At 33.8% G+C, this 12544-nt stretch overlaps 1 protein-coding gene across 1 annotated transcript in view; it reads right to left on the bottom strand.

The window, feature by feature from the left end:
• Positions 1-6: 6 nt before the first annotated feature.
• Hspa4l (heat shock protein family A (Hsp70) member 4 like) overlaps positions 7-12544 on the bottom strand; it is a 46438-nt gene continuing 33900 nt past the window's right edge. The window contains exons 17-19 of the mRNA XM_020156193.2: positions 9762-9881; positions 6643-6804; positions 7-4388 (exon numbers count right to left, since the gene is read on the bottom strand). Coding sequence (XP_020011782.1) covers positions 4203-4388; positions 6643-6804; positions 9762-9881 — 468 coding nt within the window. The 3' untranslated portion in view covers positions 7-4202. The remainder of the gene's footprint in view (positions 4389-6642; positions 6805-9761; positions 9882-12544) is intronic.

Raw genomic sequence — 12544 nt, 5'->3', positions numbered from 1 at the left:
ATGTCAGATGAAAAAGTTCTATAGGTTTATTGCACAACAATGTATGAACAATACTGTATTGTACACTTAGAAATTGTTAAGAGGGTAAATTTATGTTATTTATGTAACATTAAATAAACATACATACGTAGCGTGTGGATATGTATATAAGCATGCAAGCGCAGGTAGCAGCTGTCTCAAACTATTTCATTTGCACATCATTTTCTTTCATTTGCATATCATTTTGCTGCTGCTGAGGAAGACAATTATCTGAGATAAAACTTGTTCCTCGTTTCAGGATCTCGTTTTGTTTTTGTTTTAATAACATGGCTTATCAAATATGTATTAAGAGTCAAAACATTTTTAACTACAGGACTTAGTAAAAAGGAAACAAAGGTATTAAAATTAACTATCAAAGTGATCGTATGTTAGTAACACTATTTTTAAATGTCATTAAAAGAGAAGACCTAAAGGATAATTAAAATTAAAAAAGCATAATATAATTGGGGTGTTTCAAGAGGTAGGGCGCTTGAAGCCCTGAGTTCAAACCCGGTATTGCAAAAAAAAATAATAATAATAATATTCTTGAGAAAAATAACAGTTATTTAAATGAGTCTGAATTAGTCTGGAACTGGGTAAGATGATAAATGAAACAGGTAACAGGAACCATTTATAGTTTATATGCTATAACGCAAATAAACTATGTTGAATTTTACTGATCTCTTTATAGAATAGGTAATTTTTAGGTATCAACAACATGTCCTTAATAATCATCCTGTGACTTAGGGACTTAGGGCCATGATAGTAAATTACAGATTCCAAAGAATAAGATCGTACTATCCTTTTGCTATGCATTTGACTGCCTGACAGACTTAATCAAATGCTCATGGTTCAATTAGTGGCTTTATTTCTTTGATTTGAAAACTCCAAGTCTTTTAATATATTTTGACAAACATGCTTTTTCTTTTAATATTTAGAGGTATTGTCAAGGATCCAACAGATGAAAGAGCCTTATAACCCATACATACTAACCACTTCCACAGACATTTAGGATTTTTTTTTCAACATTCTTAAAATTCCAGGTGCTGTTTTCCTGTTTGAAACACGTATTTATGAATTTAGGAAAAACACTTATGAAGACATTTGGTAGTATTACAAACCCAAGGCTGTTTTGTTACAAGATGTAAGTATATGGAAGACATTAATTTGAGTGTATTTTAAATTAAAGATGTGACTGTTAAATAGCTAAAATTTGGGGCTTAAAGTATTGGTCTTTGATTTACATTAAATTTTTACTTTTAATAAGAAATCTGTGCTTCTTTAGAATTATTTTTAAATTCTTTTCTTTCTTGGTGGTACTGGGGTTTGAACTCATGGTCACACTTGCTATGCAGGCACCTTATCACTTGAGCTATTCCACCAGCCCTTTTAGTGATGGTTATTTGTGGGACAGGGTGTATATCCAGGCCAAATTAGATCTATTTGTGCTTCCTCATATAGCTAGGATGACAGGTATGTACCAATGTACTCAGCCATTGCTTGAGAATGGGTTTCCTGAACTTTTTTTTGCCTGGCCTGTCCTGGAACCATACATGATTCTCCTGATTTCTGCCTCCTGAGCAGTTAGGGTTACAGCTGTACTTTTTTTCCCCGCTTAGTGGTACTAGGGTTTGACCTCAGGACCTTATCCTGTATTTGCTAGGCAGGTGTTCTAACCACTTGAGCCACACCCTCAGCTCTCCTGAGAATTAATTTAAAATCTTACTTTGAAACAATAAAATAAAAGAAAAAGAAAAAAATCTTTTTTGATTAAATCAGACCTTGTCAAAAACCAAAAGAAACAAAAAGTCTATATCCTCTGAGATTTATTGGGTACTTTTAAGGTTAGTTTGCTAAATAAACTGTTATAAAATATGGAAAATATAGGAATTAAACTTTCTAAGAATCTTTATCACCTGAATGTCATTAGTGATTTCAAATATATTTTGATGTATTAGTACAATTAATTATGTCATTACAATTTAGAGCCAAGCCTCACAAAACCAAACAGCTTCAAAACCTACATGATATATACCTTTAAAAAGAAGTTTTGTTTTTGCTGTATAGTTGTAAAAAGTGAAAAGATGAGGACTAGGGGCATGGCTCAAGTGGTAGAGCACTTTCCTACCAAGTGGGAGGGCACTGAGTTCAATCCCCAGTACCGGGTGTGGGGGGGGGCTGGTGGTGGGGGATGAAGTTGTATTTTTCTGATAATTTAAGAATCACTTCTAAATCATATACACACAAGAGCGGGGGAGGGGGGGAGGGAGTGGTGGTGGTTTCTGAAACTAACATAAAAAATTACATAAAGAGACATAAGAACAGGAGTGGAACATGAGGATATATTTGAAGGTTGAGACATGAAAAGGTTTCCACCACTTATTCCTAGGCATAGCTCCTATCCAAGTGAGTGAAGTTTTAACCAAGAAAAAGCTATAAAGTCTCTTTTTGTACTGTCATAACATTCCTTCACAACCATGCTTTTTCTGAAATGAACCTACATATATTCAATATACAAATGAGTAGCCACCTGCTTTAAATAATGCGTTTCTTCACTTATTGGATGCAATTATTTCATTTTTTATATTGAAAGATACAGACATTTATGAAAAAAAAAGACACCTCCCCCAAAAAAGGTTGAATAAAATTCTGCACAAAATGCACAGCTCTATACTCTCCTTTCAGTGAAGGCTACATTGTAGGAACAAAATCTCTATTAGAGAACTAGTTGTGAGAAATGACTACCCCTAAAGATATTATATTCTCAATTTTTGCTATTTAAGAAAAATCAACATTAATTCTGTTTAAGATAAAGATTTAGCTTTGGGAAAAAATGAGCCTTTTAAATTTTAAACCTAAGTCAGTCTAGTTGACTGGCATTAAGAACACAGGGCCCATCCATTTGTCTTATACTTCTTTCCCTTGTAGATTAAAATGTCTCTTCAGTCTTTTTCCATACACAGAACTGAGTATGAACAAGTCTGGTTGATACACAGATTAGGTCCTTAATATATCTTAAGTTTACTGTCCCTTCTCCCGTTTAATTTATTTTAGAAGGACCAAAACTGGAGCCAAGGTTTCAAAAGGTAATTTAACAGCAGGACTATAATTTAATCACAGCATGTCATATTACACTATGTAACATTATATATTTGCCTACTGATAGGTAACATAGTTAAGTTTATTACAAGCATTATTTTCTAAGACTATGATGTAAGTGCTCCTTTTCAAGTATTACCACTTATTTTATAGTGTTTATCTATATTATAACATTAAATCAATGATAAATATATAAATGCAATGCATTGTGTACCATTTTTCTGTACCCCATGTAAAGGTATTATTAACAAAATCAATTAAGAAAACCGAGACAACTATTAAAATGGAAACAAGGCTATCCACATTACAGATGCGAGTCTGAGGAGGTCAACAGCGTTCCCTGTAACATGAAGGGGTTAGCATGAGGTTAGCAGCAGCTGGTCTTCACGACAAGCAGAACACAAATTTCAAGTGAAAAAGACAGTTACTCTGAGAAAACATCAATCCAATTACTAATGAAGAACTGCTGGTGTCACCTTAACCTAAAATTGTGCACTTTCTCTTTCCACAAGTGATTTAGTTCATTTATGTGATGACAACAAAACTGGAGTTCTCATTGTACATAAATGAGATGGACTAATTTGTCAAGGAACCTCTTACTTGTTTTAATATTGAAATTATAACAATACAATAACTAGAAAAAAGGTCAGTGCCTCAGTGGCTTTAAACCACATCAATTTTCAATATTTAAAAAAAATAACAATGCAATTAAATCTATGCTTCTGCAACAATAGTGCAATACAGTATCCTTTCTTGAATAAAGGAAATGAGGTTTATCCAATAGAAGCGTTAAATAAAGGTAGACTGTTGCCAATTACATACCAATCCTGCATGTTTGATATGAAGTATGTCAGGAAAGCTTGAGTGACTTGTAAATCCATATTCAGCTAAAGCTTCACATAAGCAGCAATGGAAATGAATAGAAGTGCACTCAATACAGAACACTTTTCAAAACTACTCCAAAAAACAAATGACAAAAAGTAGTTAAGAACAATTGAACATCTGTTGTGTGCATCAGATGTAAAAAAATGAATGGACCCTTGGTTACTTAGACTGTTTGAATTATGTAAAGATAAAATTAAAACTTAGTCCACTTCCATCTCTCCGGATTTAGTATGCTGCGAGCTGTCTTTTGTATCTGGTTTAGTTTCAGTTCCACTTTGTCCATCCATTGGTCCATTGTGTTCATTGTTAGCTTTTTCTTGGTCTTCAGCAACTTCTACTTTTGGTTTGGGCTTGTAAATGATAGGGTTACAGAAATTATCCAGTTCCTAAAAGCATAAATTATATTTAAAATATTAAGACCAAGTTACCATTAACTTTTGAAATTCTACATAAATTTTGTATTTTTCCACATAATTTCCACATTCCTGAATTTATGTTAGTTCAGCTACATACCATTTCTTCAAATGCTTTATGAAGGATTTGCCTTCTGGCTAATGCATGTTTGTGGCAATCAGAAGCTATTAAATGTTTAACAGTATTTTTTGTATCTGACTTCCTACAACTTGTTTCCTTGTAATTTTAAATATTTACTGTATTTAAACATCAATTTTTGTCACTGTGTTTAACTTTTTTGTTGTTTTCTGAGTCAGAGTTTACTATGTAGTCCACGCTGGCCTCAAACTCCCAACCCTATTTCCTTAAGCCTCCTGAGTGCTGGATTATGAATGTGTACCACCATGCCTGGCCTTAACAATTCGTTTCATTTTTCTTTGAAATTATGACAAATGGCTTGAGAATTGTCAAATAGCACATATTTCATAAACTGAAATTTCTCCAGATTTACATAAAAGCAATTATAATAAACAGAATAATGTAAACGATAATTTTTTTTGCAAATAGTTAAAGGAAAAATAAACCATAAAAAGTAAATGTAATTTCATTTTAAATTTTATGCAATATGCTTTTAATTTTCTGCTGAAGGAAAAATCAGCCAAGAAAGGAAATGCAACACATTAATTTAAATGAAATGCAAGCTATTTTCTATTTCTTAGCTTTTTACACAGAAATGCAAGACAGTACATAATCAAATTTTAAATTTTAATCAAATTTAAAAACTTTTCAAGACCAGTGTCACAGACATTGGGGCAGGGATGGAAAGATAGCGTAACATCATAGGGAGAATGTTTTAGTAACAAACTGCTCTCTGTATCTTAAATTGATTATGAGTAAATTACCTATAATAGGCTTCTTGACAAAGAATGAAAATACTTTTCTTACTTTGATTATAAAATACCTTCTTTTGTTAAGAAGAAAAAGGGAAATATCAGACACAAAAAAAATTGAAGAGAAAAATCATGTGGAAGTGTATCTCTTATAGATTAATGTTTTGGTGAACATCCTTTTGGATGCTCATTCACGCACACACTCGTTTACAAACATAAATCTATGTGCAAAAATTATATATTTGAGATCATTTTACTTAGGCTCTGTAATCTTACTCAACAGTATGCTGAACATATCTTTTATCTAATACTATATTTAATAACTGCATGATATTGCATAGATGCATTAATTTAGGTAGTAACTCCTAGAACTGTGACTTCTGGGCAAAAAGCTATACTCATTTCAAATTTCTACATATAAAAAAAAATTTCTACATATATTCTGACACAATGTCCCAGGAAAGTCATAACAAATTTAACTTGCTCAGGGTAGTACATTCCTTTTTTTTTTGCATCTTTGCCAACAATGCCAAAGATTATAAATGTAAACACAGCAAATTATATAGGCAAAAAGTTTTGCATTTTTTAGTGATAAGGATAAACATCCTTACATATTAGATATGTATTTCTTCTTTTGTCTACTGCTAATCCAATGTCTTACTCATTTTTCTATTTTTTTGTTTTGTTTTGTTTTTGGTGGCACTGGGGTTTGAACTCAGGGCCTTACTCTTGCTACGCAGGTGCTCTACCACTTGAGCCAGTTTGCCAGCCCACTTTTGTGTTGGGTTATTTGTGAGATAGGGTCTTGCTTTTGTTGCCCAGGCTGGCCTCAAACCGTCATCCTCCTGACCTCTGCCTCCAGAGAAGCTAGGATTACAGGTTTGAACCAACAGCTCCCAGTAGATATTCATGTTTTTATAGTTTTGTCACCATGTTTTTTGTGGTTTTTTCCTGATAACATTTGACATTTTCACTAAATCTGACTAAATCAAATTTTAAAAAAATTAAGATTTGACCTATGGAAGTTCAAATATTTCACATTAGGTCATAGACAGACCTGTACGACAATGAAGACTTTAGAGATCACGTTGAATCGTTAAGTGTTAATTATTTAAGTCGCAAGTCATTAATTGCTTTATTTCATTCTGCATTATTCTTGAAATTTAAAAACCAGGCTTGTGTGACAAATTTTTAAAAACAAACAGAGATATCCCATACATAGACTCATTTTTAAAATTAGCAAAATAAAAGACTAGTCTTAAATTTCTACCTTCTGCAGTTGATTAGTTCTCAAAGTATGACTCCCATTAAAATTTTAGTCCTTAAACCCTTTAAATTGAGAATTTTAGTTTCTTACCTTTGACTTTGCAACTATTTCTGACACTTTTACCACGGGATCTTGAGTGAGACTTAATTTGTTCTGTGCATTCATTTTACTGTTCAGCCAATTCATGGCATCACTGATATATTTTTCAACCTTTTCCATTTCAGCAGGATCCAAATGATCATATCTTTCATCCTATTAAAAAAAAGCTTTAGTTGGTATTACTGCTTTTTTTTTTTGGCAAGTTACCAGTTATGGATAATTTCTGCTTAGAAGATTTAAATTCTTATTGACTGTACTTTGCACAGTATTATATAAAAAGAAGCCACATACAAATACAATATAAAACTGAAGAGACTAGGAGAAAAGATAAAATCAGTGTGAGTTTAGAAAGGAAAAGTTTTTTGAAGAAGTCAGATTTGGAAAAGAATTAGAGAATATATGCAGTAGCAAGGAAAGAGACTATGATGGAATGGAATTTGTTAGAGAATACAGAGAAAGTAGGTGAGCAGGCTTATAGCAAGTTAAGACATTAAATTATGAATACACAACAGAATAATTATGGTAAGTTCTTGATAAAGCAAATGACATAATAAAATTCCATCTAAAAAAATTGCAGCTCACATACTGGAAACAGGTTAGAGAAGTCATAGTTTAGACTAGCAGAACCAGAAAGGAATAGCAACATAACATATTGGATACAGAAGAGAAATAAAAAGCTAATGAAAAAAACACTCCAGAGTAAAAAAAGTGGAAGGGAGCTGGAATGAAGTTCAGTTGAGCATTTGCCTAGCATGTTACAAGATCCTGGGTCAATTCCCAGCAGAGTGGGAGGATTGTGATGCCATTTTTTAAATCATAAAGCCTCTTCAGATATGCAAATTAAAATATTACAAACTACAATTTATCATCTTTGACCGTTTCTATGTTGCCACATTTTTTTGAATTTCTTACTACCACATGGGTTTCTTTTTGTCATCTTCATTCATCCCTCCATCTACATGCTTTAAAAAAAAATCTCTTAACTTAAGCCTCTTCCCTGAACTCTCCAATCTACACTCAACTTCAAGCTTTTTATCTGCAAAGTTCAAAATGCCTATTTATGTTTCAAACTCCTGTTTATATCCCCACCTACTTTTCTGAGTTTTCCTTATCTCAGTATATGGAAACTTCATCCTTTCAGATAAAAATCTTTGGAGCTGTTTTTGACTTCTCTGCAAAATGTCCATCATCTATCTTATAAGCTCTAGCTTTAAAACAAATGTGAAAATCTGGCCTCTTCTTGCCTCTCTACTATCTGTGTTCAAGCCTCCATCATTTCTTGCTTGTGTTATCCTAACTAGTCTACTTCCAGCTCCCTTAAAAAATAAGTCATTATTACACCTATGCTCTAAAACCTCCAGTAACATCCCATTTCAGGGCAAAACCCAAGCTTTCACAGTAGTAAATCAGGCCTTTCATGATCTGGCAACTGCTATCCCCTACCCCTCTGTTTTAATCCACACTGGCCTTGCTATTCTGTACCTCTAACATATTTCCCCTGCAGGGTTTAAAACTGCAATTTTCTTTTCCAATTACCAAACATCTCGAGCCCTCCCTCCTCTGTTCTCTCCTCACATGTTATGTCCTCCTTTAGTTGCCTTTGTCTATAGCCAGTTATTACCATTTGACATACTTTATAGAAACTTTATTGTCCACTATTGCCAACTGAAACATATCAGAGACAGTTTCAGTATTTTGCTTGCTATAGGTCAGCACCCTGAAAAACACATTATAAAAACTCAAATCCTTGAGAATAGTCTTATCTTGCTTTGGATAGTATCTATACCTGCATACTCAAGAAGACAGCTAAAGCCTGGGAAGCACTGGGTTAGCCGCACAGTATTTATACAGAATTTGAAATATTCTTCGTATTTTCTCTGCCTTGATCCTTCTTACTTTTCCATTATCCATATATTCTACTTGAGAGTATAAGGACAATATAGACACTGATTATTTACAATCAGTACATAGATTTTTCCTTTAGATTGGCTGAACTGCAATTTTTTAAATAAAACTCACAAATTTCTTATTTTTAAAATAAGTTTTTTTTTTTCTGTATTGCACAGTGGGGAAAACAATGTAGTTGCTGAGTTTGTATGCTGATAGCAGACTACTCAGGTTTGAATCCTGACTCCCATCATTTCCTGCTTAAGCAATTTCTCAAATGCAAATTAAGGCAACAATATTAATGTTTAATAGAATATATCCTGGAGAGAATAACATGACATAACACAAAGTGCTTGATAAATGTAAGCCTTTATGATACCCATCCTGAATGTTTCTGGGGCTGGCCCCTCCTAACACACTGAGGCAGCTTTAAAATCAATGATAGAAAACTGCCGGTAACACTGCGTATTTAGAGAAGGATGAGTACACTTTTCCTGTAGGCCAAGTTCAACAGGCTGCCTATGATTCTTAATGAAGTTTTTTAGGACACAGCCATGTCCACTGGTTTACTATTGTCTATGGTTGCTATTGCACAACAATGGCAGAGATGAATGGCTGTACAGATACAGTAACAACTGCAAAATGTAAAACACTATGTCTTTAAAGGAAGTCTACTAACTGGTTTAGAGGATATGCTCAATTATTGTTAAACTTACTGTTACATCCAAATGAATATATGATCTATGTAATTATATATATGTGAGACTTTAAAACAGTGGAAAATTTAAGTAATACATATATGGGTAAGTATATAAGAGAATAAAGGATATAGAGGATTATGAATGAGTAACTAAAAAACAAGCTAAAGAACAAAATCTGGGTTGTCTCAAGGAAGCCCATAATTTTTTAAAAAAAGGTCTTTTCATTATATAAAAAACAAAATGAAATCACAAGAAAATCATTGATCTTATCACTCGATTAACTTATACAGTGGTTACAGAAAGTTCTAAAAGCTGAGAGCCACAGATTTAAATGAATCAGAAACCTCTTTTGATGATTCTTCCATTAAAAAAACAAATTTTAAGTCTGATACACAAAGTCTCTGGAAATTTTTAGTAACTTACTGTCACAGCTTTGTAGCTGTGAACTTTCAGATTAAACCCTACTTTTTCCAGGTATCACATAAATACTATCATCACCAGTTGGTTTTACAAATTCAATACCTTGTTTCTATATGCTTCTATTACTTTCATGACAAGCTGAATTTTTTTTCCCAAGTCATTTAAAGCTTTTGGTCTCTCTTCATGTTCCATGTACTTCATTTGAATAGGCTGGCCATATTTCTGTAAATACAAGAACAATTTTTAAAAAACCAAATTTTTATTCAGTTTTAAAACAAAACTTTCATTTGGCCCTTACTAGATATGAAATAGGAAGAAAAAAAATAGCCAGACTACAATGTACCCCCTCTTTCTTTCCTATAAATAGGTGAATTCTAGTGGCTCTTCTCTTATTCAATCTTACACAGGAATACCTAACTCATGCTTTACCCTTTTTCTCATTCATGTGTACCTCTCCCTTGTTTTCAAATCCAAAATCCCAATCAAAACTTTAATTCTCTCAAAGTTGGATGCTAAAACTTTATAGAACAATTAGGTAAAAAAACAACAACATAAGGATATACTGTATTGCATTAAGAATTCATGAATTTAAAACTTAAATTTCAAAATTAACAATACATAATGTAACTTTTCCTGATACCTACACATTATTTAGATACTCATTAAAATATGTACTATATACTAAGTCTTTCCTTCCAGGTGAGTGGATTAGATAGCATTTCTAAATGTTAAAACAGCCTATAAATCTGGAGAAGGAAGCATAATAGAAGGATAAAATAACTATCTTATTTTAAGTATTTCTTATGTTCTTACATAAAAGTCAGCTTACTTAACAAAAGTTTTACATTTATAGAAAAAAGAAGAAATTCAAAAGCATCTAACATTTCTCACTGCTTTTTTTTTCTTCCATTTTTAACATAATATGGTACGTCTATCAAAACTAAGAAATCCACATGGGTGCAGTCTTTATTCAGATTTTACCTTTAATCTATTTCAGGACACCATATTGTATTTGATCTATTTAAATGTTTCTGGTGGTTCTGGGGATTGAACTCAGGGCCATGCACCTTCTTAGTAAGGCACTCTCTACCACCATATTTAATTGTTTTTGAAAAGGAATCAAGTACTGCATTTTTAAAGGTCATTTCAAAAACAACAAAATAAAAAAAAAAGTGAAGCCTGTAAAAATTCTGTAGCACTCATTGCTGTTGCTACTTAACATTTGAGGCCAAAGAATCCAGGTTAGGTGCTACTGAGATTTCCACTTGTTAATACTGGCCTCAGATGCTTGGCTATTCCTAGGGTTTAAGGAATGGGGAGTAAAAATGACTTAGGTTTTCTAGTTGCTTCCTAAGGATTCCCTTTGGAAATGATTTATCGGCATTAAATAATTTTTGTCAAGATATTAATTTCTTTTACTTTTTTGAGACCAGGGTTTCGTTATGTAGCCCAGACTGGCGTTAAACTCTTCACTCTCCTCGCCTCAGCCTCAGTGCTGGGATCATAGGCACATGCCTGGTTTCTTTCACTTTTAAGTTAACATACTTTGTATCTGCCTGCTCCACCGCCTTCCCATATTCTAAAACCTTTACTGATCCATTATCATCAAGGTACTCAAAGATGGTTCCAGAGACCATTTTTAATTTGGAAACTTGTTAAAAATGGTAGAATCATGGGCCCACCTATCTACAGAATCAGAATCTGCATTTCACTTGTACATTAAAGCACTGCTAAGAAGCAATGACTGAAATTTCTCTTTATCCTCCCAATAGAAACTTCCAATCCCTTAAGGTACTGTCTTTAGAGTGGAGAGGGGCATTGAGCAGCAAGCATGGATAAAGCCAACAGTGGTGTTTCCTTAAAATTCAGACCACTGACCTAGAGAAAGGGGATCTGGTATGCAAGTCTTTCTTTCTGAAAGGTCATTCAAGAGTAGGAGTGAGCAGGGCACCAGTGGCTCATGCCTGTAAACCTAGCTACTCAGGAGGCAAAGATTAGGAAGATCTCGGTTCAAAGCCAGCATGGCCAAATAGTTCTCAAGACCATATCTCAAAAATACCCATCACAAAAAAGGGCTGATGGAGTGGCTCAAGGTATAGGCCATGAGTTCAAATCCCAGTACTACAAGAAAAAAAAATAGAGTAGGGGTGTTTTGTTGGCTGTAGCTGGGGTTTGAACTCAGGGCCATGTGCTCACTAGGAAGCTTGAGACACTCTCCCAGCTTCCCTTATTATAATTATTATTATTTTGGCTTTAGTTATTTTTCAGGTAGGGTCTCATGTTTTTGCCTGAGGCTAGCCTTAGACTATGATCCTCCTACTTATGCCTCCCACACAGCAGTACAGCCATGTGCTGCTATGCCCAGCTTATTGGTTGAGATGGGGTTTCACTAACTGGCCCTACACTGACAGCCTCATGATTTCTGCCTCCAGAGTAGCTGAGATTATAGGCCAGGGCCACCATGCCCAGCCAGGGGTGCTATTTTTGAAGTGCTGGCTAGACAGGTATTCCTATCAGTCCCAAAGGTCAATTACTCCCAAAGGTCAATGCAGGAAAGGGTGAGAGAAATAACAATAGTGAAGGATAACTCTTCTAAGGAATAGGGGTCAAACTGATAAATGTATTACTTCTTAAAGATATGTCAGTAACATAGCCTGTGTTAAAAGTAACACTCTGGTTGTCTGCTATACAATTATATCTGAGTATCATGATTATAATTAATTTGAATTATGTAGCATTGGTCACTTCTCAAAACGTTTTTAAAATTAGAACATTTCCTCCTACACACACCTCTAACTTAGTAACGTTTTACACATTTATTAATGCCCCTATCTAAGTAATCCCTCTGCTGGGTATATATTCCTATCACTTCTGGGAGTGCACAA

The sequence above is a fragment of the Castor canadensis genome, chromosome 9 (genome assembly GCF_047511655.1).
Source record: "Castor canadensis chromosome 9, mCasCan1.hap1v2, whole genome shotgun sequence".
In the NCBI taxonomy this organism is placed as follows: Eukaryota; Metazoa; Chordata; class Mammalia; order Rodentia; family Castoridae; genus Castor; species Castor canadensis.
The sequence above is the reverse complement of the archived record's forward strand: the minus strand, read 5'-3'. Positions and strand labels throughout refer to the sequence as shown.